The 24,860-nt window shown below is 51.9% G+C and overlaps 10 protein-coding genes across 10 annotated transcripts; 6 read left to right on the plus strand and 4 right to left on the minus strand.

The window, feature by feature from the left end:
* Positions 1-364: 364 nt before the first annotated feature.
* Positions 365-2,041, plus strand: CDV56_100115 (putative MYND domain protein; the record flags this gene model as incomplete). The annotated part of the gene is made up of 1 exon (XM_026753734.1): positions 365-2,041. The coding sequence occupies one exon, from the start codon at positions 365-367 to the stop codon at positions 2,039-2,041; it is 1,677 nt and encodes a 558-aa protein (XP_026618172.1).
* Positions 2,042-2,299: 258 nt separating this feature from the next.
* Positions 2,300-5,027, minus strand: CWC22 (pre-mRNA-splicing factor cwc22; the record flags this gene model as incomplete). Its single annotated transcript, XM_026754149.1, has 2 exons — positions 2,300-3,067; positions 3,147-5,027. The coding sequence occupies 2 exons, from the start codon at positions 5,025-5,027 to the stop codon at positions 2,300-2,302; spliced, it is 2,649 nt and encodes an 882-aa protein (XP_026618173.1).
* Positions 5,028-5,294: 267 nt separating this feature from the next.
* On the plus strand, positions 5,295-5,677 carry CDV56_101008 (dolichol phosphate-mannose biosynthesis regulatory protein; the record flags this gene model as incomplete). Its single annotated transcript, XM_026754627.1, has 3 exons — positions 5,295-5,297; positions 5,357-5,437; positions 5,495-5,677. 3 exons carry the CDS (start codon positions 5,295-5,297, stop codon positions 5,675-5,677), a joined length of 267 nt encoding a protein of 88 aa, XP_026618174.1.
* Positions 5,678-7,256: 1,579 nt separating this feature from the next.
* Positions 7,257-10,645, plus strand: CDV56_101312 (uncharacterized protein; the record flags this gene model as incomplete). Its single annotated transcript, XM_026754931.1, has 2 exons — positions 7,257-7,450; positions 7,522-10,645. The coding sequence occupies 2 exons, from the start codon at positions 7,257-7,259 to the stop codon at positions 10,643-10,645; spliced, it is 3,318 nt and encodes a 1,105-aa protein (XP_026618175.1).
* A 473-nt stretch (positions 10,646-11,118) lies between these two features.
* On the minus strand, positions 11,119-11,847 carry CDV56_101855 (HD domain-containing protein; the record flags this gene model as incomplete). Its single annotated transcript, XM_026755474.1, has 1 exon — positions 11,119-11,847. The coding sequence occupies one exon, from the start codon at positions 11,845-11,847 to the stop codon at positions 11,119-11,121; it is 729 nt and encodes a 242-aa protein (XP_026618176.1).
* Positions 11,848-12,636: 789 nt separating this feature from the next.
* CDV56_102065 (uncharacterized protein) lies at positions 12,637-14,368 on the minus strand (the record flags this gene model as incomplete). The annotated part of the gene is made up of 4 exons (XM_026755684.1): positions 12,637-12,754; positions 13,669-13,822; positions 13,894-14,172; positions 14,239-14,368. 4 exons carry the CDS (start codon positions 14,366-14,368, stop codon positions 12,637-12,639), a joined length of 681 nt encoding a protein of 226 aa, XP_026618177.1.
* A 1,498-nt stretch (positions 14,369-15,866) lies between these two features.
* On the plus strand, positions 15,867-19,277 carry mph1 (3'-5' DNA helicase; the record flags this gene model as incomplete). Its single annotated transcript, XM_026756113.1, has 2 exons — positions 15,867-15,984; positions 16,084-19,277. 2 exons carry the CDS (start codon positions 15,867-15,869, stop codon positions 19,275-19,277), a joined length of 3,312 nt encoding a protein of 1,103 aa, XP_026618178.1.
* Positions 19,278-19,566: 289 nt separating this feature from the next.
* Positions 19,567-20,701, plus strand: cap2 (F-actin-capping protein subunit beta; the record flags this gene model as incomplete). Its single annotated transcript, XM_026756584.1, has 5 exons — positions 19,567-19,595; positions 19,731-20,110; positions 20,173-20,442; positions 20,520-20,567; positions 20,628-20,701. 5 exons carry the CDS (start codon positions 19,567-19,569, stop codon positions 20,699-20,701), a joined length of 801 nt encoding a protein of 266 aa, XP_026618179.1.
* A 374-nt stretch (positions 20,702-21,075) lies between these two features.
* CDV56_103133 (mediator of RNA polymerase II transcription subunit 11) lies at positions 21,076-21,695 on the minus strand (the record flags this gene model as incomplete). The annotated part of the gene is made up of 2 exons (XM_026756752.1): positions 21,076-21,510; positions 21,612-21,695. The coding sequence occupies 2 exons, from the start codon at positions 21,693-21,695 to the stop codon at positions 21,076-21,078; spliced, it is 519 nt and encodes a 172-aa protein (XP_026618180.1).
* Positions 21,696-22,023: 328 nt separating this feature from the next.
* Positions 22,024-24,691, plus strand: CDV56_103254 (putative transcription initiation factor TFIID subunit; the record flags this gene model as incomplete). Its single annotated transcript, XM_026756873.1, has 4 exons — positions 22,024-22,212; positions 22,481-22,720; positions 22,771-23,585; positions 23,638-24,691. The coding sequence occupies 4 exons, from the start codon at positions 22,024-22,026 to the stop codon at positions 24,689-24,691; spliced, it is 2,298 nt and encodes a 765-aa protein (XP_026618181.1).
* Between the last annotated feature and the right edge of the window lie 169 nt (positions 24,692-24,860).

Consider the following 24,860-nt stretch of genomic DNA (forward strand, 5'->3'; position numbering starts at 1 on the left):
GGGATATCACCACGTGATGATAATGATACCCCACGTTTTTCGTGGGTCCTAGAGAAAAATTCGAGAAATGAATTACGAATCCAAGGTCTTCATGAAGCAATTGAAAGTCGACAATCTGTTGCCGTTATTGGATATATGTGTATAACAACTTATCCCTCTTCTTGTTATTGCCACCTCATTGGTTTACCCCATAGAGATCCCCGGAGGAGACCAAACTGAAATATACCTTCACATTTCAGGGCACGACGGATACGTCGCATATAAGGACAGATTACAAATTTTACCCCGGCAGCAACAGCTCAATTTCCGGATATTTGGATATACTCTCTACTCCGCTACGCTCACAAACCATCTATCCCCGAACATGGACGCAGACGCACTCATCCGCGAACGCTCCGATGTAACGGCCCAGCTCTACGCAGACCCGCACAATCCGCGCAGATACCTTGAGCGAGGCCGGATGCACGAGCGCCTGGGCTTCTCAGATCTTGCGTCGGCGGATGCGTACCGTGCTTTGTCGTTGCTCGAGTCTGTTGTTGATCCGGATGGGTGCGAGTTTCAGGCTAGGCGGCGGGTTGGGAGTCAGGATGGTGAGGAAGGTGGGGACGAGGAGGGGGATTTTGAGGACATATCGCAGGAGGAATATGATGATATGGTCGGTGGCGTGTATGAGTTGCTTGTGAGGAGCTTGGTTCGTTGTGGGTGTTACCGTGATGCCTATGAATTCTGTGTGCGTGGGCTTGCGTTGTTGGAGGATGTGGAGGGTACGGGTGCGGTGGACGAGATCGCTGGGCTGAAGGAGCAGCTAGATACACTTAAGAAGGTGTATGCTGCTAAGCATGGACGGAAAGAAGGTGATGATGGCCAGGTGGTGGTGGACTCGAGCGTGCTGAATGCGCAGGGCTACGCGCGGCGGGTACTCTACCCGTGGAACACGCATGAGCCTGATCGCAAGGCGCCCGAGACACTGCAGTTGCTGAACGAGAGACTGAAGGATGTTGCGCCCAAGTGCGAAGTAAGGGCCGTTGCGCTGCCCGCGTTGCACGGTACGACTACAGCCCCAAGCTCGGCGGCCGACGAGACCGCAGCACCGGAAGTTTCCATTCAACTGGGTCTGTTCGCAAAGGAAGATATCGCCCCTGGGGAGATCCTTCTGCGCGAGTCATCGCTGCTCACAGCCACCAATCGCCTCCACGATGACCTCTGCGATGCCTGTAACGCTCCGCTGCCGGAGCTCTCGTCCGCCGAACCCCCCGTCGCCTGCGACGGCTGCGCCGACACCATCTTCTGCAGCCAGAAATGCCACGACCAAGCCCAAACCGTCTACCATGGCGCCGTCTGCGGCCTCATGGACAACCTCGAGTCTATCGGCAAGGATATCCCCGACCCAAAGGATAAGGCCGATTACCTGTACCTCCTGCTCCTGGGCCGGGCCATCGCCATGGCCGCAACGCAGGACGTGCATCCGCTCGACCTCCCGGAAGTGAAGTACATCTGGGGAGACTTCCACGACCTCAACGGCTTCTCTTTCGCAGCCACGGCAGAAGCAGGCGCCGACCCCACCGCAACCCTCCCCTTCTCCTTCCAGCTCAACATCCTCCAGCCCATGCGCATCCTCGAGGAAATGGAACTCGACCCCTACGCAAACCTCCCCCGCTACGACACCTGGGTGCTCAACACGCTGTACGCCAAATTCCGCGGCACCGCGTCGGGCCGCCTCTCCACCTGGGACGGCGGGCCGGAGCTCTGCGCCGTGCATCCGCTCTGGTGCCTGGCGAATCACTCCTGTGATCCCAACGTGCGCTGGGAATGGGGAGGCGAGATTACGTTCCGGGCGCGGACGGAGTCCGAGCGAGCGGTGTGGAAGGGGGATGGGGCGCCTGTGCGGCGGACGGGCGAGGGGATCAGGGCGGATGAAGAGATTCTGAATCACTACTGTGACATTGGGCTTGATGTCAAGGAGCGGAGGGAGTGGGCCAGGGGCGCCCTGGGGGGTTTGTGTCTGTGCGAGAGGTGTGTCTGGGAGGCTTCTACGGCGTAGATGATTTGACACGTATGACCTGAGACTTGGTACATAGAATGGTTGTGACGGCAATATAGCACTCAAGATACCCTATAGATGACTGAATGACATATGTGAATCTTACAGAGACTTCATAGCATAGAATACCCAAAAGATTTAATGAGCGATGCAGATAGTCAAGACTGGTATTGGGCATAGCAGCTTGCAAACGTAATTCACAGCCTAGAAATATAGATACACGTTTGACCTTTGTTCGACCCTGTTTGTTCCAATGATTTAGATCATCAAATACCTGCTAAGTTGTTGTACATGTCCTAGTACCGAAGGACACGATTCAATATGAGCTTTTCTCTTGTTACAGATAGTCGGAGGCGCGGCCCCGACGGGGCGGAGTCCTCGAAAGAGATCCGCGCCTGTTGGAGTCGCGAGCTGGGGGTGAGCGAGATGGCGAGACGGAGCTTGAGTTCCTCCTGCGTCTCTGATCATGTCCGTACCGCGGAGGAGGACTGGGCGATCGTGACAGGGAATCGCCACGGGCACGGCGACCAGGAGGGGGACGTTGAGCCGATACACCTTTCTCGGCACGTCGACGAGGAGGAGAAAGAGACTGCGAGGAGTAGCGTCTACCACGGGCCCTTGCTTCCCCAGCTCGGGGTGGTGGGGTAACAGAGCGCGACGGTGACCTGGAGTAAGATCGGTCTCTCCGGCTGTAAGAGCTTCGCCTTCTTGGTGGCGTGACGGATCGCGAAGGGGAGCGAGAGTCATAGGATTTGTCACGAACACGTCTAGGTGGTGTGCGAGAGACTGACGACCTTCTTCGGCCAGCCGGCGAGCGTGAACGGCTATAGGGCACTGAGCGCTGACGAGACTTTGGAACTGGAGGTCTCGATCGAGAACTGTAGCTCGGGGTATAACTTCTTCCTCGAGAAGATCCAGACACTGATATCGAGTACGACCTTCCACGACTGACGGAACGACGCCGGCCGGGGCTTCGTGAAGGGGATCGTGAATAGGAATGTGATCGCGAGCGGGACCGAGAAGAACCTGTGCATGTAGAGCAGGTAGAATGTGAACGGACAGACTCCGAGTCCGACTCTGCGTCGCGTGCAGGCAGTGCGGGAACAGTCGGTTTGGGAAGATTCTTCAAGTGCTCCCGCATGTCTTCCGTCAGAATACCGAAGCCGATACTCGTGAAGTAATTGATTGAAAAGCGGGTGTTGCGGGGGTTGTCCAGAGGGAAGAGTCCCTCGAAGCTGGGACGCAGAATTTCATCCCTCATGCGCTGCTGCAACTTCGGAAGGCCAAGATGTTCCCCTAGATCCTGGAACAGAATCTTGATGAAGATACGGCTGCTAGAAGTTGTCTCGTCTTCATTAAGATGAATGATGGACAAGACATGCCAGCCAATGGCGTCCGTGCTCAGCATGTGGCCAAAGAAACGCGCTATATTGCGCAGACGATTGGTTTCATATCGATGGATTGTGTCGTAATACTTGGCAAAGGAGGCTTCGAAAAGATCAGACCATAAACGGTTGATTTTCGCAAATCGCTCTCCAATCAAGCCGTAGAATTTCGAGTACGTTCGCTCCTGGGAACAGCATTCAATGATCATAGAGGGGAGTTCTGGCTCCAGGCCAGGGGGCAACGAGATCTTCATGAGTTTGTGGCAACATTCTTCAAAGTCAATACTGGACATGATAGTCAAGTAGATTGTTCGCCGAAGATTGACGAGATCTGTATTGCTTTGATCCTTGATCTCCATCTGTCGTTCTTGCTCCTCTTCCTCGTCAGAGCTCTCGTCGGTTTCGTCCTCGTCTTCTTCATCATCGCTGCCCTCGCCAAGAATTTCGGCCTTGAGCTTCTTGTAAGCCTCCTCGTGTTCCTCCCACTGAGGATCGAATTTGAAGACATTGAGACCATCTTGAGTATCAATTTCATCGTCGAGACCGATACGGTGGGTAATCTGATCCTCCTCCTCAACCAGGTCGAGTTCCTCCTTGATCGCCGGGTTGTCCTTGTATCTATCCTTACGAACCTGGAACAGGACCTCGATCATATATTGAACTCGTTTGTCGATGTCGGCCTCATGCAAAATATTCCTGAATTGATCAAACACCGCCAGAGCGATGGGACCGCTCATCTCTTCCAAGTGCTGGCCAACTTCCCTGGTCAGACCGACGGCAATTTCCACACTATCGTCTGTAGGTTTATGTAGCAGAAGAAGGAGTATCTGGGCGGCAAGCATCTCGTGGGCGACTTGCTGGTTACACAGATGCGCGATAAAAGTTGTGGATGAGATGCAGACGGCTTTATCGTTCCGCTTGAATGCTTTTCGGAATTGGACAATCAACCTACTGAGCAGCAGTTCGCCGACTTGAGGCAACTTGGTATTGACAATGGCCGCCATCGCCGCGTAGATCGGGGTAAACGGTAAACTCGCCGCTTGCGCCTTCATGATGCTCCTGCAGAATAAACCTCGTCCACGGACCAGGTTCTCCCCGAAGAGCTCGGGAACGATGAACTTGATGTTGGACACATTGACCTTATTGATGAGACCGTTGATGGACTTCTTCAGAGCTTCCCACGCCATACGCTGGTATTCTTTGCTGGTCTTATCCGTGATCTGCGCCTGTAGCGCGCGCAATCGAGCTGGTGGTATATATGTGCCCCCAGATCGCATATTCAAAAGTTTTTCATACTCAGCTTTGGCGGCAGCTTGCTTCTCCTCCTCCGTCATGGGCTTCCGCGCAGCTTCCTGCCTCTCATGCTGACGGAGGCGCTCGGCCAGCTGGCGCTCTCTTTCAACCGCACGCTCGGGATCGATACGTGGCGCATCCCCGTCTTCCTTCAGCGAGTCACCAGGTGGCGAGCGACGGCGACGAGGGGAAGGGGACCGAGATGGAGGAGAGCGTTTTCGTGAGGCTGAGGGCTGTGGAGAGTACGAGGTGCCTGGGGGAGGTGTAGGCACGCGAACGGCGGATTGCAACACAACAGAATCCGTCATGGTTGCTCTGTGTCAGAATCTACTACTCTGGAGTTTCTTGAGCTAGATGTCAACTCCAGAGCTCGAGATGCAGGATGTGATCCGGCCAAGTTCTACCAGTCGGAAACGTGAGGCGGCGAAGGGAGGAAAGCCTTAGCGTCCAATATCATCACGTGACATTCAAGGAGCCAAGCTGGCCTGGACTGTTTATGGGCAGTATCAGAGGAGACATTTCGTCGTGCACTTCCGGCGTTTTGTTAGGAATCAACCTAGTTTCGAACTTCCATTATGGTGAGCCTTTAATTCTTTCTCATTCATACGCCCTCATACTGACTGACTCTGGATCGCAGCTGGGCCAACTCGTGGGATCCGCCATGCTCTTGGTCGCTACCGCGATCTTCCTCTATTATACGGCTTGGACTCTCCTTATGGTATTTAATCCACAACCCCCTTGGCGACACCTGACACAAAAACTAACTATCAGACAGCCCTTCGTTGACCCCGGACACCCTCTCCATGACCTCTTCCCTCCTCGCGTGTGGGCAATCCGCATTCCTGTCATTCTGACTCTACTGGGTTCGGCCGTGGTTGGCACCTTCATTGGGTTGGTAATGATCAACAGCAACAGAAAGAAAGCCGCCAAAGCTGCTGCTGCGAAGAAGAAGACCTGAATATTGCCAAGAAGGTGTGGTATACAAAGGCCTGGTGTACAAAAGCAAGGTCTACCGGAGTTGTGCAAGGAGTTTCCCCCTTTACTTTATCTGATAAACTTGTATCAATATTATCTAAATCTTTGACCTTCTTTTACCTATGCCGAGTTAGGGAGGAATACTCCACGCTGTCTCATGATGTTGTTCAATGACGAACCAACAGGTCATCGGCAGGCACACAAGTCTATGGTACGAGGTGTCATTTCCCTATAACACCTTGAGGAAGAGTTCCCTGGATGACCTCAAGCATGGGTTTTTGATCTGACCGGCAGGCGTCATTTCTCAGTCGTCGCTTGATCGTCCACCAATGACAGCTTGGGGCCTTACAGATCATGGCTATGCTGCAGAAGTGACCCCGTGACAACTTGACAATGAACACCTGATGCTCGATCATGAGTCGGAAAGACTTGGTCATTATTTGACTGGCGGTTACCTCCGGGGCGACCGTGGATATGTGGAATGCTCGATCCAAGTTCCTGCATCCAGTTGACGATGACTGAGACCTGCCACAGCCCTCAGGCAAATCACGTGGCGCGTGCTGACCCCGTGTTTCAGGTGCGTGTTGTTTGCAATGTTTGTCTTACCCCTCATGCGGGATTGGGGGGTTGTTTGGTAATGTCGTTACCAGCAAAAGATACGTACGTTACCATGTACGGAGTAGGTGCAGGCATTCATACTCCAGGATCAGCTGTTGAGAATGCTGTGAGGAATTTTGTAGCTTTGAGGTATAAATTCTGCCTGAATACCTCATCATTTTAATAGTATATCCATATATACCACAAATAAGACCTTCTGTTTGAGTAGTGCTGGCATCAAATGGATCTCACTAGGTAACGGAGATACGGAGCTGAAAGTAGGTACCTTACTAGGCCTGGAACTATTGACTGATAGTAGCCGATAGGAGATAACAGGTAAACTTTGGTTTAATTACGTATGAACAGTCAGCCTACCATGGAGAGATGTCATCTATGCTCCTGACCTGAATGGGTTCCCCCTCCCCCTCTCTTGCATCGTTTACCTTCTCTACATCTCTTTTCGAACAACTAGATATAAGTTGTCTAGGTCTTGAGCTTTGGAACGGTTATACAACTCTGGATTTCAGAGATATTGGAGATCATTACAGTTTTGGAGGACCTGGATGACAGAAGAAGCTCTGGCATCCGAGTCATACTGAATCCCGCGATCTACAAGGCGTATCAAAGGGCGTCGACTCCAGATACGCTGGCTGTTGCAACGTCTCTCACTCAAGCAGAGAGAGCGATAGCTTATTCCTTCCTTCCTCTTCAGATTCTCATCTCTTCAATCAACAAACGATAGTATGTTTTGCTGAGAACCCCCGACTGCTTCTTGCCATGACTCACACTGACAAGGGCTCTGTACACAGGGTTCTACGGAGTTTCGAGATAGGTTCCCAGCTCATCAATCGTCTTTTCCAGTCAATATCATTGTTAAACACCCGTTCTCAGACCTTATCGAGGTCTTGAGGGCGGTCTTCTTCGTGAGAGATCTGTTGCCTCCTTGAGGCACTCCTTCCAGTTGAATGCCCCCGGTAGCCTCGGACGACTTGTTCCGCCTGCAAACCCGGGCTTCAGGCGATCTCAGCCCCCTGCCTTCAGACTTCACTCGGCCGAGCCCCGAAAATAATGACACCATTGGAAAAACGAAGAAAAAGGGTAAAAACGGCAAGGGAAGTAAAGCGGCCAAAGCGGTAGCCAAGTCTCCGCCTGATGACCTGTATGCATGGGAATCCCTCCACTTCATGCCACAGTATCATAAACTGACTCTGTCTGTCCTTGATGCGACAGGATTGACACTTCCCCGCCTCTGCTAGCTGAGGCGGCCTCTTATTCAGATCCTCCGTTAGCTTCTACTAGTAATCCGATAGTCTCGCCCGTTCCGGATGCTCTTGGGTCTCTTACGGAAACGACGGAAAATGATCTTGCCATTCGTACGGGTACATGGGCCAAATCAATTCCATATGGGAAGAGTCCTCCAAATGATGCCATCACTGAGGAGCTCGCAGGCGGGTCTCCCCTCAGCTTCCCGACCCACCTAGACAAAGGTGGTTTCAGTCAGCCCTCGTCAGCCTCTCCTCCTCCTCGAAGGAGACCTTTGAGCTACGGTAATGGATACCTGAGCAGCAATTTGTCCAGGCAGCAATCTGTAGACAGGCAGAAGAGCCATTCTCTTAGTGGCCCGTACGACGGTCACATTCCCCTACCTCATCTGCCGCAACCTCACTTCTACGGTGCCCCAGATATTGATCTCGCTCCATTTACTGGTTCGAATCGGGCAGCTGGAGATGAAGGTTACTCATTTTGTGGCTTTGACACTTTGTCTGGCCCAGCATTCAAGTCCTCTAAAATGGGTGGCACCGTATTGCTTGTTGGCACTGATGGCGCCTTGGACGTTCTCGCAATCGAAGACCGCAAAACGCGTTTAGTGGGAAAGCTCAGTGGGCTCAGGGGCCGGGTGATAGAGGCCAAGATACTAGCCTGTACCTCATCGAACGACCCGTTCATTTCGTCTAGACCGCATGTCGCCGTCATAATACACGGACCCTGTGCATCAAGTGAAGACGAAGGGCGGACATCTTCTGCTGGTTCGGAAACGAACGAGATAACACCTAGTCAGACTGGAAGGCTTCCGCGGGGTGAAAACCGCTTTAGCAAGGATGAGTCGAAACTGTACCAAACCAGAGCCGAGATTTACTCACTCAGGAGCGGAGAGCAGGTCGCAACCCTCTTCACCACGAAACCTACTCCGTGTTTTGAGAACATTCCCGGGTTGCCTGCTCTTGCCCCATCTCCTTCTGGGAATCTAAAGCTACTCGTCAGTGGAAATCATATTGTGTTGGCGTCCGGCGTCAGTGGGGAGGTGTATATATACGGCATGAACCCCTTCTCACCGTCATGTGCATATCAGTGCTTGGGTAAAACCTGGACAAGCATACAGACAAGAGAGGCTCGGCGATACTCAACATCGTCCAGTTCAACTGATCCGGATGCATCTCGAAACGACTCCCCACACGGTTCAGCTGTTTCAGATAAGCCTGTGCTTGCGCTTAGAGGACGATGGTTAGCCATAGTGCCACCATCCTCAACTTATAGACCCTCTATACGTGGAACGGTGCCTGCCTCACTTATTCAGGGCAAAGTTTCTGGGCTCGAGACGCGTAGTCCTCCAGCAAAGCCACCAGTCACCTCCGCCACGGACGTTGGCGAGGGCGAGAGCCTCTTTGACAAAGTAGCAAGGGGTGTCACACAAGAGCTGGTACGTGGTGCCCGCTGGATGGGCGACCAGGGACTTCAAGCATGGAACAATTACTGGAATAAAGACCAGTCTCAGAACACGTCCTCTCGGCGGTCTTCAAATTTCATGGACTTACCACAACAAGGATACAGTCTCTTCCCTCCGACACATGCCCAGGAAACGCAAACGACGTCGCCTGCGGAACCTGATTTTGTCTCGATTCTGGATTTGAGACGATTCGATGATGGGGGCGAGACAAGGAATGCTATGCTCAACCCAATCGCTACCTTCCAGGTCCCTAATGGATGTAGCTTTCTGTCATTCTCCCCAAATGGCTTGATGCTGCTCACAGCGAGCAAGAAGGGGGATGTCCAGTACGTTTGGGACTTAATGCAAGCCAGGCATTGTCGGGCAGGGGTCTTTCTCTCCGAGGATTCTACAATTCCGTCAGCCAACGTGCGACAAGTTGCGCGGTTCACGCGTCTTACTACATCATCCATTGTCGATGTGATCTGGTCCCCTCCATCCGGAGATCGTCTGGCAGTGATAACCCGTAAAGGCACAGTGCACGTTTTCGACCTTCCCCGCAGTGCTTTCCAGTGGCCTCCGTTCCGGCGAGCTCGTCCTCAACCCCACAAGTCGCAAGCCAACAACTCCCCCACGGACGAAACGACTGACAGAGCAGCCGTGACGAATCCTCTATCCGCGGCATTCAAGCTCGTTGGTGGAAAAACCCAACCTATTCTTGCTGCCGTCAGAGGCCGCACTCCGTCAGCCGGTTCTGCATTTCCTGCAGTCGGTGCGTTCGCAATTCCCTCCGCGGCTGGAGTCCGAAGTGGGAGGGTGGTTGCTGCTGGTCTTAGCAAATCGATGGGTGCAGCGACTGGTACAGTCAATACTCTCCGGCATGCAGGTGAAAATCGACTGCACCTTTCCGGTCTCGCCCGGGACCCAGCCGCGTCTCGTGTCGTTTGGCTCTCGAACAAAGGGCAGCCTTTCCTAGGTGTGGTAGATAATGGATTCTTTCGGCTGTACCGGGTCAAGCGATCCCTTTCTACTCACAAGAATCGCCAGCTGCAGTCGGTCATTGGAAACAAGGAAATCGAGTACAAGTTGCCCGCGAACCTTCAAACTCCATGCGGCCCTCTGCCGATAGGGACATTCACCCATGAACACACCGTCTCTGCCATCTTAACTCTGCCGTCCTCAAACTCACGGCCCCACACTACCTCAAAGATTAGATGCCAGCCCCTCTCTCAGGCCGAGATTGAGACGAACGCACCTTACCAGCCCTTCCACACCGACCAGAGAGTCAATCTCTTCGTTTTCTCGAATGAAGATGAAGTATGTGATCCGTTGACGTGTGGCCCGGGCAGCCAGTGGATCTTTGGCGACAGCATCTCGCTGACCAAACTTCACGTGCGGCCATTCAGCGCTGGTGGCGGCACCGGGGACGAGGACGATATCGTGCACGAGCAACACCACGGCTTCGGGGGAGAAATGGAGAACCTCATTAGTCTGGGCAACAGCACCGGCAACGTTGAAGAAGTTGTTATCACCACTCGCCGGAAGAAGAGACATTCCATGGCAGTCTCCACTGCTCCTGGCGCTGGGATCGACGACGGCTTCTTCGAAGACGACTGTGAGGTGCTGGATTTTGCTAGAGACCGGGTTTGAAATTCATCACCAGACCTTTCTGTGCTACTCGGAGTACCCTGTGCCTTATTTTTCATTCCGCATCGGGACAGCCTGACATAATTCTAGATTTTGATCTGATCTCGGCGTTTGTTCTCGGTATCCTGCTCATGCTTACTTATAGAAATTCATACATGCAGAGCAGCACGAGATATTCTAGCAGTTTCGAGGTCATTGGAGTTTATTACACGGTTGGTTTTGTTTTTGATTGCTTTTTCTGGCTTCAGGATAACTACATCTTGGGTTCCAGACTCTCGCTTTGGGTCTGAATATTTGCTGTATGCCTGATACTCTTGCTACTACATACTAAATACCCCAAATACTGTATTGAGATAGGATAGACAGAATGAGTTCTACGGAATGTGTTGCTTGATCTATTATGCATTTGCCGAGGGGCCTTAGGAATCTGTATATAGGTACGCTGCGACTATCTTCTAACTTGCAATGTCCCTTCTTCAAGGAATATGGGTTGCCTGCTCCATCTCCTCCTCCCACCACTTGCGAAATTCGGCCAACCGCTGTGTCCGCACGCGAGCCATGTCCCTCCCCGTCTGCGTCTTCATCATCCCCTCCAGCCGCACCAACTTCTCCTGAAAGTGATTTATAGCATTATTCATGTCCCACGGCTCCCCGGCACCAAGATACTTCTTCCCCTGCGCCCCCAGGAACGTAAAACACCGTCCAATCCCCACCGCCCCCAGCGCATCCAACCGATCCGCATCCTGCACGATGGCCAACTCCACATACCCCTCCTCGTCGATCAATCTCCGCACCGTCGCGGGGTCCTTAACCTCCTTCGAGTACGACACATGCGTCACGATGGTCTGCACCCTCTCCGCGAGCGCCGCGTCCGCCCCATGCGCCAGCAGCGCCTGCTGCACCATCCCAGCCGGATCGACCGCCGCCTCCTGCTCCCCAGCCGCAGACGTAGCCGCAGCAACCTGCGTCAGATACTTCCTATCCCCGATGTCATGGAGCAAGGCAGCGAGTTTGACGATGTCGGCGTCGTAGGGGATCTCCGGGTGCGCGAGCTGTTCCTTCTCGAGGATTGAGCGGGCGAGGGTGACGACGCGGTGGACGTGGGCGGGGTTGTGGGAGGGATCGTGGGCGGACATGCAGGATGTAACGAAGGCGGCCATGGAGGTGTAGAGGTGTTGGAAGTCTGTGGCTGTCGGGCTGGCCATTTTTCGTCTTGCCTCACTTTGTGGTTTTTGGGTTTTGGGTTTGGTCTTGGTTGAGGTGGGGTTGTGTAGGGGTGTAGGGGTGTAGTGGTAGTGGGAGGAAGAGAAATGTTTCTATGCTAAAAAATTATGTGATCGAGGCTGTGTCGGGCTGTTGATAGTTGGGTCCCCCGGAAATGAGGAAGATACGGTGTATGTTTTTCTTTCTACCCATTTATACTTATGATGTGGGTGACGCGCTGGGGCGGGGAGTTGACGCGCACCTTATCAGCCTTATCAGTCAACTGTAGACCAGGGTCTAGATCTCTCGTTATACATACTCCGTAGTTGGCACTACTTCATTATAATACAAGCAAGCATGTACCTTGAGGCTCGCATGATGTGGGTTTAGAGCTCGGAGACATGCATTGCGATAAAGGCCATCAATATCAAGAACAAGCTCCAACGTCTGGCAAATACCCCCGGAAATGTCCATTGGGGAAGAGACCAATGCATTGACTACGACGTAACTGTCCTGCTTTGTACCTCGTTAGCTTTTTTCCGTTCGCACAGCGATTGACGCACATGCAGGCGCCTGGATTGCCATGAAGCCGCTGATATACCATCGGTCTTGCTGGAGAACCTAGAGAGATGACTCTCAGGGCAGGAACAAAAGGTGTTTATTCAATCCATGCAGTCCGAGCTGAACTTGCTGCCAGAGGAGCGCAGGACGGCAATGCGGCTGCTTGAGGATACATGGTTGATCAGTGTGCCACCCAGGCAGTTATCCCCAAGCAATATCCAATCCTTGCGTCAAGTGAGATCTTCCGGCTTGATGCCGAGGTAGTCCAACGTCCAGGTTCCATTCGCGTCTACAATATTGAAAGCGCCAGCAACATGGCCAATGATTTCTGTTTGAAACTGCCAGGGCCTGTCCAGAATCAAGATCAGGGACAAACTGTTCTACTCAAGCCTGATGCACTCTTTCTTGTTCTTACACGCAAAAGGTCAAATATGTCAATTTTTGCCTTTGCGTGGCCATCCTGGGAGAAGGAATTCATCACCAATTCGCCAGTCTCCGCCGACTCATACCTGATGTTGGCAAGGTAAAGCTAAGTGGCTTCGTGGCTCATCAAAAATTGACGCCGCGTCTGTAGGTACTGCAATGAACAGGAGCCGCGAGGGAATCATTATGAGTTGTCGTCTGCTGGATTTTCTAAGGATTCAAGCACCAAGTAAGCCTCGATTCAAAGGACGGGATTTCACAGATCGGGGTGGAGTGGAAGGCCTGAAGACCTAGGAGATCTCGAATGGTTCCTGAGCTACAAAGTGCTACTGAGAATATTTCCGGACTTTCTCAAATGACGTTTCAGAGCATATAGTGTCCCCTAGGTGGGATGATGGCCCGCGGGACGATTCGTCAACTTGGACAGACTTCGCCGAACTGGAGGTGGGCTGACGGTTGCCTTGGTTTTCAGCGATAACTCAATCAAGGCAACCGTGCTTACGTGGATTGAATGTTCTAGATTGTGCCGTGTTCTTATTCAACGTTCATACTGTGGAGTTCGGAAAATTGTGATTCGAAGTAGACGCCCATGGGCCGGAGTCATGATTAAGCATCTTCGCATTGGTATCTTGAAACAGTTTGAAAGTACTAGACATGAAAGGCAACTATGGCACAGTATTAGGTGGCATCCTTATTAGTACTTCAAGTGAGAATAAAAAGAAACAAAATCAATCGACCCATGTCCCGCAACCCTATTAACTCCCGTCTCGAGATTCATTACCAGCTGGGACCCAGTCGTAGCCATGGGCCGTGTCTGTAAAGGAGAGGTCCTCGCTTACAGAGCCCAGGCAGCAAGAACGAAGCCGAGGAGACCGGCGGCAGAGACACCGAGCTGTAGCTGGCTAACAGCAGCAGCGTTAGCAGTCGTGCTGGCGTTGGAGCCGCTGCTGGTACCAGTGCTGGAGGAGCCAGAGGTCTTGGAGGAGCCGGAGCCTGCAGATTATTCAATCAGCTTTGACTTCCTTGGTCGTTCGAGGGATGGTCAAGTAGAATAAGCGACATACCAGAAGAGCCAGTCTCAGAGCTGCTGGAGCCAGAGCCGGTGGTGGTCGCGTCGTTGGAGCTGACACCAGTGCCGGAGGAACCAGCGTTGGTCATGGTCGCGGGGAAGAAGTGGCTGCTGTAGCAGCTGCTCTGGCACGAAGCATACTTGTCGGTGTCGCTAGGGGTGCCGGAACCCTGAGGGCAAGCGGCAACACAGCTGATGGTGTCGTTGGCCTGCTGGTCGCTAGGGCAGGGGACCTTGTAGCATCCAGCAACGCAGCAAACGTCACCAGAAGCGCCTAAATACAATCGGGAGGGTCAGCTTTACGTGATGGATGGTTCAAAAGAAAGTTGGAGATACGCACATTTGGCGGCGCAAGAGGCCTCAGGTGACAGGCTGGTTGTGGTGGAGGCTGCGGTACTGGTAGTAGTGGTAGACTGGGCAGTAGCCAGGACCAAGAGGGAGGAGATGGCGATGATGTTGTTGAACTTCATTTTGACTTGGACTGACTGTGGTGATTCCAGAAGCGACAGACTTTGAGATCTCAATGCAAGAAAGAGAAAAGAAGATTGCTACGAAAGAGAGACTGGTGTTTGTTGATGAGGAGGAAGAAGAGGAGGAGAAAAAAGAGAAGTAGGATAACTGGGGGAAAGAGGAGTAATAAAGTAAGACCAATAACAATAGTAGATACCCTCAGGCCATCAACAAATCAGAAATGAATGAAACCTTGCTGGGAAGGGTTCTCTGACCTGTGGATATTGGACAGACTAAGGTAGACTAAGGTAACTGATCCAATTCCATGTCTAGGTTGTCACTCCGTGAATCCGCCCAGTTTTCGTCGTTACGCCTTCTCATTAGCGGGGTTTCAGTGCTTCCTGTCTGTAAATATTACTTTTTTGATTTCTAGGAGTATCGCGAGGACTCTGTCTATCCATTGAACAGGGTAAGTGAGGCTTCAGGCAGTATCTACTCAGCTAGCTTAGCTCTGTGGACGATTGTGGTTGGACAAAGCTGTGCAGAATTGGAGAGAATCAGGTTGTCACCTTTTAGTCTGGATTCTTCCAGTAGCATCGGCCGATGGCTTGTCCTTACGAAATACAGAATATATTATTGATTTTTTGGTTGTTCCCAAGGAGGATCCGATCATCGTCGCCAACTGCTAATCCTGAAGCAAGCCACCTTGTTTGGCTGATATGGTGACACTTGATAGATCAAAGCTACCTTGTGATAGTCACAATGATACTCGACTAAATAATGATATACTCATTCAGTGTAACCATCATTTTGCGAATCCCTCGATCAGCGGCCAACGGCATTAAACTTCAGCTGAAAAGTGAAGACCCTTGCTGATTATTATTAGCACGGTAGAAAGATCAGAGACATGAGGAGATTGTGGATGCGGAATCTGGGGTCGGAATTCAGGAATAAGAGTGCCAAAAATAACCAGATTCCTTAGTGTGACTCTGTCTGCCTCTAGCCAAAAGTCATTTGACTCGGACCAAGTTTCAATTTTGACTCCTGTGCCTGCGCTTTCTGACCATAACGGAGATTGTGAGGCGAAAAGGGGGTCTGTTTTTGTTGATCCTTGACGCTGCTCCATAAGTACAGTCGGTTTTCCACCCTGACAAGTTGAGGTTCGTAAAACTTGGTATGGATAGGGCGACTGTTGCCTTGGATAAGATATCTCGAATCTTCCTCCTCAATCCTCATCGAAAGCACCAAGTGGAGCTGCTAAAATGGTTTCCATGACTCCTCCGTCCACCGATAGCACTAACAGCCCAGAAGCGAAAGGACGTGCGCCGCCACCGAGTCACTACTGTTTTGCCAGGCGATAAATCATGAGTGAAAAGTGCAAACAAGACAAACCCCGGAGCACAAGCAATTAGTCTCACGTGATGTCGCGATACCGCGTCGCGTTGTCGGTCCAATACCAAACAATGAGACTTAGTATCCGACGAGCGGCTATTTCATCAAGGTCTAGCGGCTCGCGACATGTCAGATTCTGGTAACGACTCTGCTGATTATTTTGATGATGAGATTGACGACTTTATCGTCCCTGGGACACCTCATGCAGGTAAATCAGCCCAGGCGAACAACCGTCCAGCGAAGCGTCGGCGCTTAGACGCTGGCGTGGTTGATGAAGATGCAGGCAAGCTGCCACGACGCTAATATTACTTACGACCTGGATCTGATACGAGTTTTGACTTAGAATCCGATATTTCCATAGATCAAGGCGATGGGGAGGACGAATTACAATCGCCCGACCGAGCGTCTGTTAACGGCGTTCAATTTGAGGATGTCGAAAGAACCTCCAAGTACAAGGTCTTTGTACCAAAGCGCAACAACTTCCAAGAGAATATTTTTGTCACACAATTGACCCAGCCGCCGTCGCCCCCGGAGATGATTCGGGGCCCTCGATGGAAAAAGCCTGAGCCCGAACCTCTTGCGCCCGGGCCTACAACAACCACAGTTGATGCGAGTCATCAACCGGATCAGTATTATGACGAAGACAAAGAAATGGAGGCTGCTATTGCAGCATCATTGCGCTCATTCGAGGAAGAAAATGTGGGAACTATCGCCTCTGCGGTATCCAGGTCTTCGGCAGCACAGACTGCTGTCGCGCCTTCCGCAGCACTGAAAGAGCCTGCAGCGGATGTGCCATTCGAGCTTGATGATATACCAGATGATGCCTTTGATTCCGATCTATCCTTGTCGCCACCCCGAACGACATCCCAAGCGGCACGTAGGCCGCCCGTTCAATCCCAATTCAGCACCAATCGCCCATTAGGCCTACGGCAATCCACGTTATTCGACATGACTGCACGAAATTCGGACATCTCATCGCAGCGAGGAGAGCAAATCTTCTCACCACCGGAGAAAAATGAACCCCCTACTCATCACAAACTAAATCAAGAGGCTATAGACACATGGGTCTACCCCACCAATTTGGGGAAGACGAGAGACTACCAATTCAACATCGCACAGCGAGGTCTTTTCCATAATCTGCTGGTTGCCCTTCCCACTGGTCTGGGAAAGACGTTCATTGCAGCCACCATCATGCTCAATTGGTATCGATGGACAAAGAGTGCTCAAATCATCTTCGTAGCACCGACGAAGCCCCTGGTGGCTCAGCAGATCTCTGCTTGCTTCCAGGTGGCCGGCATCCCGCGATCACAGACGACAATGCTGACTGGTGAAGCCGCGCCAGGCATTCGGGCGGAGGAATGGAAGACCAAACGTGTTTTCTTCATGACCCCTCAAACCCTGGTCAATGACCTCAAGTCAGGAATAGCCGACCCCAAACGTATTGTCCTGCTCGTTGTTGACGAAGCTCACCGTGCGACTGGCGGCTATGCATACGTGGAAGTGGTCAAATTCCTCAAGCGGTATAACAAGAGCTTCCGGGTCCTAGCCCTCACTGCAACTCCAGGTTCCACCGTGGAATCAGTGCAAGCCGTCATTGATGGCCTGGATATTGCCAAAGTGGAGATTCGGACCGAGCAGTCTCTCGACATTCGGGAGTACGTACATGCTCGAAACACCGAGGTGCAAACATTCCAAAATTCCGATGAAATGGTGCTATGCATGGACCTTTTCTCAAGGACTCTGCAGCCGCTTGTCGACCAACTCCGTAACCTCAACGCCTACTGGGGAAGGGATCCGATGGCTCTCACCGCGTTCGGTCTCACCAAGGCCCGTCAGCAATGGATGGGTTCGGACGCAGGGAGGAATGCGAACCTTGGGCGGAAGGGCAAGGTCAACGCGATTTTTACCGTCCTTGCGAGTTTGGCCCATGCCATCGATCTCCTGAAATATCACGGTATCACGCCGTTTTATCGGCACCTTTTGCACTTTCAGTCTAACACTGACGGTCAAAAAGGCGGCAAGTATCAACGCCAAATTGTGCAGGACGAAAGCTTCAAGAAACTCATGAATCATCTCCAGCCTTGGACTAAGAACCCAGAGTTCATCGGCCACCCGAAGTTAGAATACCTCAAACAGGTCGTACTCAATCACTTCATGGATCGTGGGGAAGGAACGGGAGCCGATGGAGACCAGAATCAGTCAGCAACAAGAATTATGATCTTTGTACATTTTCGGGACAGCGCTGAGGAGGTTGTGAGAGTTCTGAAGCGATACGAGCCTCTGATTCGACCCCACGTGTTTGTAGGGCAGAGCAGCGCGAAAGGATCAGAGGGAATGGATCAAAAGACACAGTTGAGCATTGTGCAGAAGTTCAAGAAAGGCACATATAACACTATCGTGGCGACCTCAATCGGTGAAGAAGGTCTGGATATTGGAGAGGTTGATCTCATAGTCTGCTACGACTCGTCGGCGTCGCCCATCCGCATGCTCCAGCGCATGGGACGTACTGGTCGTAAGAGAGCAGGTAATATTGTGCTGCTTCTGATGCAGGGCAAAGAGGAGGAGTCTTATATCAAGGCTAAAGACAATTATGAGAAAATGCAGCAAATGATTGCCAGCGGTACTCGTTTCACCTTTCATGACGACAGCTCCCCTCGCATCTTACCCCCGGGAGTTCGGCCTATGGCTGATAAAAGGCATATCGATATTCCGGTGGAGAACACGCAGGCTGATTTACCCGAGCCCAGAAGAAGAGCACGGCCCCCAAAAAGGCCGCCGAAGAAGTTCCATATGCCAGATGATGTCGAGACTGGCTTTGCAAAGGCGTCCAGTCTCACTGGGAAAGTGACGAAGAAAGCAGAAACTAAGAGAACCATCCGCAAACCAACACCAGAGCCTGTGGAGATTCCCACCCTGGAAGAAATTCTCCTTACGCCCGCTCAGCAACAGGATCTTGAGCGACGCTATTGTCATATAGGAGGCACTAGCCCAGAGTTCATCCGGAACCCACGCGTTGACGCTTACCCTCGCCTGCAATCCGTTCTCAGGCCAACAAAAGCTGTTAAACACGGTTCCTTGACCCGCCGCATAATTGGCACTCTCCAAAAAATGAGTAAGGTGAGTGCTGATTGTGAAAGCCGATACAAGAAAGTGTTGGCTCTGGAGTCAAACAAGAAGATCGAGGACTCAGTCCTCTCACGCGAATCAGTTCCTCCAGCACAGAATAGCCGACCGCTTGGTAAGAAGCTGTACGCGTTGAAAAAGCAGTCGGCTACCTCAAGGCCAAACAATGTACCTGTGCGGGAAGACAAAAATGAGGACGATTGCACTCCCGAACTGCTGTCCCCTGAGAAGTTGATATCATCTTTTCTAGAACCTCGCACAGAAAGACCTTTCTATTCATCACAAAGAAGCCAGGACGATTTTGAATCAGATCTTGATCTCCCCGATGTTGAGACACTTTTCAATCGCAGCGCAGAGCGCCATGCTTCTCGCAAACGGAGTAGATTTGTTCTTGATGATGACAGTGAGGAATGACATTTTGGGTCAGCGTGGACACTTTTGGATACTTGAGCTTGGCTTCTGGAAGGTTATCGTTGTCTCTAGATACCCAAAATTAGATAACAATAGATGAGTCTCGAATCCTGTCTTGTTCTAAGGGATGATCATAGCATGTTCACATAGACCGTTCTCCAGTCTCAGGGGGTGGCCTAAATACCACACTCCACTTCCTCCGCGCACGCACCTTAATCGGCCAAGTCGAGAGGGAGGTCCCGGTTTCACCAAAAGCTATACAAATACAACACTCTTCCCATATCTCACAGCCATGGCGGACATTCAATTTGACAGTGCGCTGTAAGTATTCAATCCACAGCAACTGATACCTCATATCCCACATCTTGAGCCCTTAGAACGAGAACCCAGACAGCGGAGTGTAACCCCGCTCGGAGACAACAACAGCTCAAGCTGACCATAACAACCACCCTCTAGCGATCTTCTTCGGCGCCTCAACCCCCGCGACACGAAACAGAATCTGCAGGCCATTACGTCGATTGTCCCCGACCTGACCGAAGACCTCCTCTCCTCCGTCGACCAGCCACTGGAGATCCGCCGCTGCCCGAAGTCGAACCGCGATTACCTGCTCTGCGATTACAACCGGGACGGAGACAGCTACCGCTCGCCTTGGAGCAATGAGTTCGATCCGCCACTGGAGGACGGGACGGTTCCCAGCGAGCGGGTGAGGAAGCTCGAGGTTGCGGCTAACGAGGCGTTTGACGTGTATCGGGAGCTGTACTATGAGGGCGGAGTGGGCAGCGTTTACTTTTGGGATTTAGATGATGGGTTTGCGGGTGTTATCCTTCTGAAGAAAGGTGCGCAAGGGCTACTTGATGACTGGTGAGATATGGGCTTTGCTAATGGGTAATGCGGGCAGGTGTTACGCCCGGAGCGAAGAGCTCGGGAGAGTGGGACAGCATCCATGTCTTCGAGGCGACTGATAGGGCGCGCATGTCTCATTACAAGCTCACGAGCACGGTGATTCTGCACTTGGCGAACGAGAATGAGGCCCTCGGCGAGATGGATCTCAGCGGCAATATGACCCGGCAGATGGAGGTTGATCTGCCTGTGGAGTCGGATGCGAGCCATGTCGCCAATGTGGGTAGGCTCGTCGAGGATATGGAGTTGAAGATGCGGAACTTGTTGCGTATGTGTCACTTCTGGAGAGAGTTGTGTTGATGATACTCGGTACATGTCACATGCTAATCTGACTTGCGATGGCAGAGGAGGTCTACTTTGGCAAGGCCAAGGATGTGGTGGGTGAACTTCGAAGTAAGCCGCTTCTCTTTTCAGGGTAGAACCAAGGAAATGATATGCTGACAAGGAATACAGGCCTCGCTCCGCTTTCGGAAACCAATAAAGAGAAGGCTGCGCATCTGGAGATGATTAGGTCTATGCAGCGGTAATGCATCGGCCAGCCATTGCTCTTTGAGTTCTGCGAACCAGCATCTGTGCTTGTCGTCTTACCATCAGTATGCCTATGTTCTTACTCCTCATCTCGCATCATCAAAGCTTTAACCATACGTGTCAAGATCGGTAATCTCTGGGAAAGACGTTCATTGTTCTGAGAGTAAATAGGTATCGTTTCTTTTCAACTCCTGGTGAAGAAGTTCTTTCATGAAAGCATACTGGGACTGGGAATCTCCAATTCAATGTGTGTGGGTATCATATAAGCACTACTCGTTGGCCCCCATAAGATGTAGCTTGACTTGTAAGACTAAGAACTTCAGCGCACTGAGATCCGCCTAGTAGTCGGCAACCTCAAAATGTTTAGGGCCTCTCAATCGACCTCCATCTTATGTCCACCTTCCACCTTCACGCTCGCAGCTGAGGAATCGCCAAGTCGCTCCACGAACTGCCTCGCTGCAGCCCACAGCTCAGCTTCCTTATCTTTCCCTACAGTGTCCTTCCTGCTATTCAACCAGCTGACATCCAACGGGTTCGAAGCACCCGTTGCAGCTCCTCCGCCAGCGCCAGGTAAATCACCCGTCCTCGAGGCTGACTCCGGCGCTAAGATAGCAGCTTCCTCCAGAGCGTATACCTGGCGACGTAATCTGACATCGATAGAGGAAAGGAGCGCAAAGTACCGCGACGTGGCCTCTTTGAACCGCGCTTTATGCGACTCGAGGGAAGTGTCCTCCGGGGAGTCGGCCGTTCTGGCGTTTGTGAGGGCTTGGATTGCGAGACCGGCGGAGTGGATTAGTTTTGCAACATCCTGCGAGCGATTAGTGTCTGCTAGCTAAGTGAGGTTCTGTGACAGCTGCGTAAAGGTTCGTTTGTGTCTATGTTGAGAGTCGCGCAGATCTACCTCCTTACCTTGTCCACCTCGTTCAACTGGCGAATTCGGTCCGCTGAAGTAAATACTTGATCTGGCTGTGCAGAGTCCCTGCTCTCGGCCATCTCTATGACATTTGAGGGATTTCACCAGCAAGTCAAGTCTCAATAATACCCAATTGAAGATAAGGTCAAGGTAAGAGTAACCTGTAGCTATCTCATCACGTGCCGTGATGATGGACAGTGATAGCCTGATTACCTAAACCAAGCTCCAGCGCTAACCCCAGAAAGTCCTAGCTCAATATCAGAAACGTGACTTCGCAAGCCTCCCGATTTATTGAACCATCCCAAATCAAGTCACTTTCGCATCTTCTCTTCGCTCTTCGATCGAACGCAGCCTTTGGCTTCGACTAAAGAAGCGTCCGTCTGTATCTGGACATTTAGTGTCGCGGCCATGTCTGCGCCAGGCGGGGCTCCGAGCCCTGCACCTCGAAGTGCAAGTATCGGTCCCGGTGGTGGTGGTGGTATGTCTATGCCTCCCCAGCAGCCCATGGGAGCTACCACCCCAGTTGGAGTTCCGACTCCGGGTCCGCCGCCGCCGCCGCCGAGTGGTGCGATGTCGCAGCAGAATCTGAATCAAATAGTAAGTACTGGAGATTTTGGCGCATGAGTTTTGTGGGTTTTGCTCAGAGTATCTCTCTTGTGTGGGGTGTTTCCATCGTTGATAAGCGGCTTGTTGTGGCTGTGTTACTCTTGAAACAGGCTGTTGGTGCTCAGCTTGAGAGCCGCGGCTGCAGCTTTCCATATACCCATGAGAAACAAAGTCTCTCATGATTCAGTACTTCATTTCATGGCTTGGTTTTACATGGTGTACAGGCATTTTTCCCCGCGTTGCTAATGTTATCTTCTAGGTCATTGATTACCTGGCCAAGAAAGGATACAGCCGTACTGAAGCCATGCTGCGCATGGAATCTGCTAACCAAGAAATCGATGGCCGTCCTTTACCTCCTCTTGGCGAGGATGCACGTCCCAAGTATAGATTGGGGTTCGGTGAGGAGATTCCTACTTATCGTATCATTAGACATATACTAATGTACATGCATCTAGATCTACTGAAAGTCTGGGTAGAAGACAATCTAGATCTGTACAAGGTAGGCCACTTTCTCATCATCAACATGGGCAAATGCTTATCTTCGGACAGCCTGAACTTAGGCGCGTTCTGTGGCCGCTTTTTGTCTACTCTTTTCTCAACATGGTTACATCATATTACCCACAAGAAGCCAAACAGTTCTTTGATATGAACAAGAACCTTTTCCTCCCGGAGCACACAGACGATGTCCGCAAATTGGAACCCATCAGTCTTCCTGAGCACGTTCAGGATAACTCTACAGCCAAACTCTACCGGGGTAACAAGTACCGCTTAGTACTCAGCAACCCAGCATTTTCGAACCTCATGCAGTTTCTTGAGATCAAGCAGAAAGAGGGAGGCTCTGTTATGTCCGCTATTTTGAGCAGCTACTGTACAATCATTACCAAAGAGCGTGCGTCCGATGATCGGTTCAGCTTCGCTGCTATGCTAGGCCAAGCAGGAGCGGGGCAAACGTTTCCGGCTGAAGACGAAGGCATTCCCGGTCACCATCCTGGATCGGCCTATACCGGTGATAATCCGGCAATGGCTGGGACATTACCCCGGCTTAGACTCGGCAAGCTTCCCATGGAATCAACACTCGAGACCGACGTACGAGGCGAATTAGCAGATGAAGACATGAAGAATCCTCCGGCACCTGGCCACAACAGTCTTGTGCAGGAGTTTGACCAGATGATCAAGAAGGAAGAAGACGACGAAGCGCCCAGTCGTGCCGACATTCCATATCCGCCCTCGACTGCACGCGATGTGGCTCTGGAAGTTCAAAAGGTGAAAGAGAATCGTGATCGTTTCAGAATCGAGGGCCGGACGGGAGGTGTTGGTCCCGCAGTCAGTGTTTGCATGTTCACATTCCACAACACTTATGACGGGTGAGTAACGACGGTTTTCTTTGACTGGAGATTTTTGTTAATGAAGTGATAGAATCAACTGCCTGGACTTCTCCGACGATAATATGCTCGTTGCAGCTGGCATGCAGGAGTCGTATATTCGTGTTTGGAGTATGGATGGCAAGAAAATCCAAACAACCTACGACAACGTGGATGATGCGCCTCCCTCGAACTCGCGTCGTCTGATCGGGCACTCTGGTCCGGTTTATGCAGTAGCCTTTGCACCTTCTGCCACACGCTCAGAGAGCGCTGTAGCGCCGACCAACGCCCGTTGGCTACTCTCCTCATCTGCAGACAAGACCATCCGACTCTGGTCTCTTGATCTATGGCAGTGCATGGTCGTTTACAAGGGCCATGATCAGCCCGTTTGGGATCTTCAATGGGGACCTTTTGGTCACTACTTTGTTTCTGGCGGACATGACAAGACCGCTCGTCTCTGGGTTACAGACCACATTCGTCAGCAGCGCATTTTCGTCGGCCATGATCAGGATGTGGACTGCGTCTGCTTCCACTCGAATTCTGCCTACATCTTCACTGGCAGCTCCGACCATACCGTCCGCATGTGGGCGGTTACCACCGGTAACGCTGTGCGGATGTTCACTGGTCACACCGGCAATATTACGGCCTTGGCCTGCAGCAGAGACGGCAAACTTCTTGCATCCGCAGACGATCAGGGGTCGATCCTCTTGTGGGATCTGGCACCCGGAAGATTGTTGAAGCGCATGCGCGGTCATGGGAAAGGAGGCATCTGGTCCCTTAGCTGGAGCGTTGAGTCGACTGTCCTGGTCTCTGGCGGTGCCGACGGCACTGTCCGTGTGTGGGATGTCACCGGCCCAGCTCAAGATCCGTCCCAAGGTCGTGCAGTCGGAGAAGGCGGAGCAGGCACAAAGGTCGATGCTGGCAACCCCTCGGCCGCTTCCACCCAACCCTCGACTTCGGTTGCTCCGGGAATGGGCAAGAAGAAAGGAAAGGATGTCGTCGTTACACCTGACCAGATCAGCGCCTTCCCGACGAAGAAGAGTCCCGTCTACAAAGTCAAGTTCACCAACATGAATCTGATTATTTCCGGCGGCGCTTATCTTCCTTGACGAGAAATTGTGAGTTTCGTTACGTTGCAAAAGTGGCGCCAGATACCCGTGTTGTATTTTGATCTCTTCCCTTGCATTTCCCATTACTCACTGGACCATCATGGGGCTTGATGGCTTGATATTCGGCGGCGTCGTGGGGGGGACGGCATCGGTGTTACATTGGCAATGC

This window comes from Aspergillus thermomutatus (assembly GCF_002237265.1).
Source record: "Aspergillus thermomutatus strain HMR AF 39 chromosome Unknown NODE_11, whole genome shotgun sequence".
NCBI classification, from domain to species: domain Eukaryota; kingdom Fungi; phylum Ascomycota; class Eurotiomycetes; order Eurotiales; family Aspergillaceae; genus Aspergillus; species Aspergillus thermomutatus.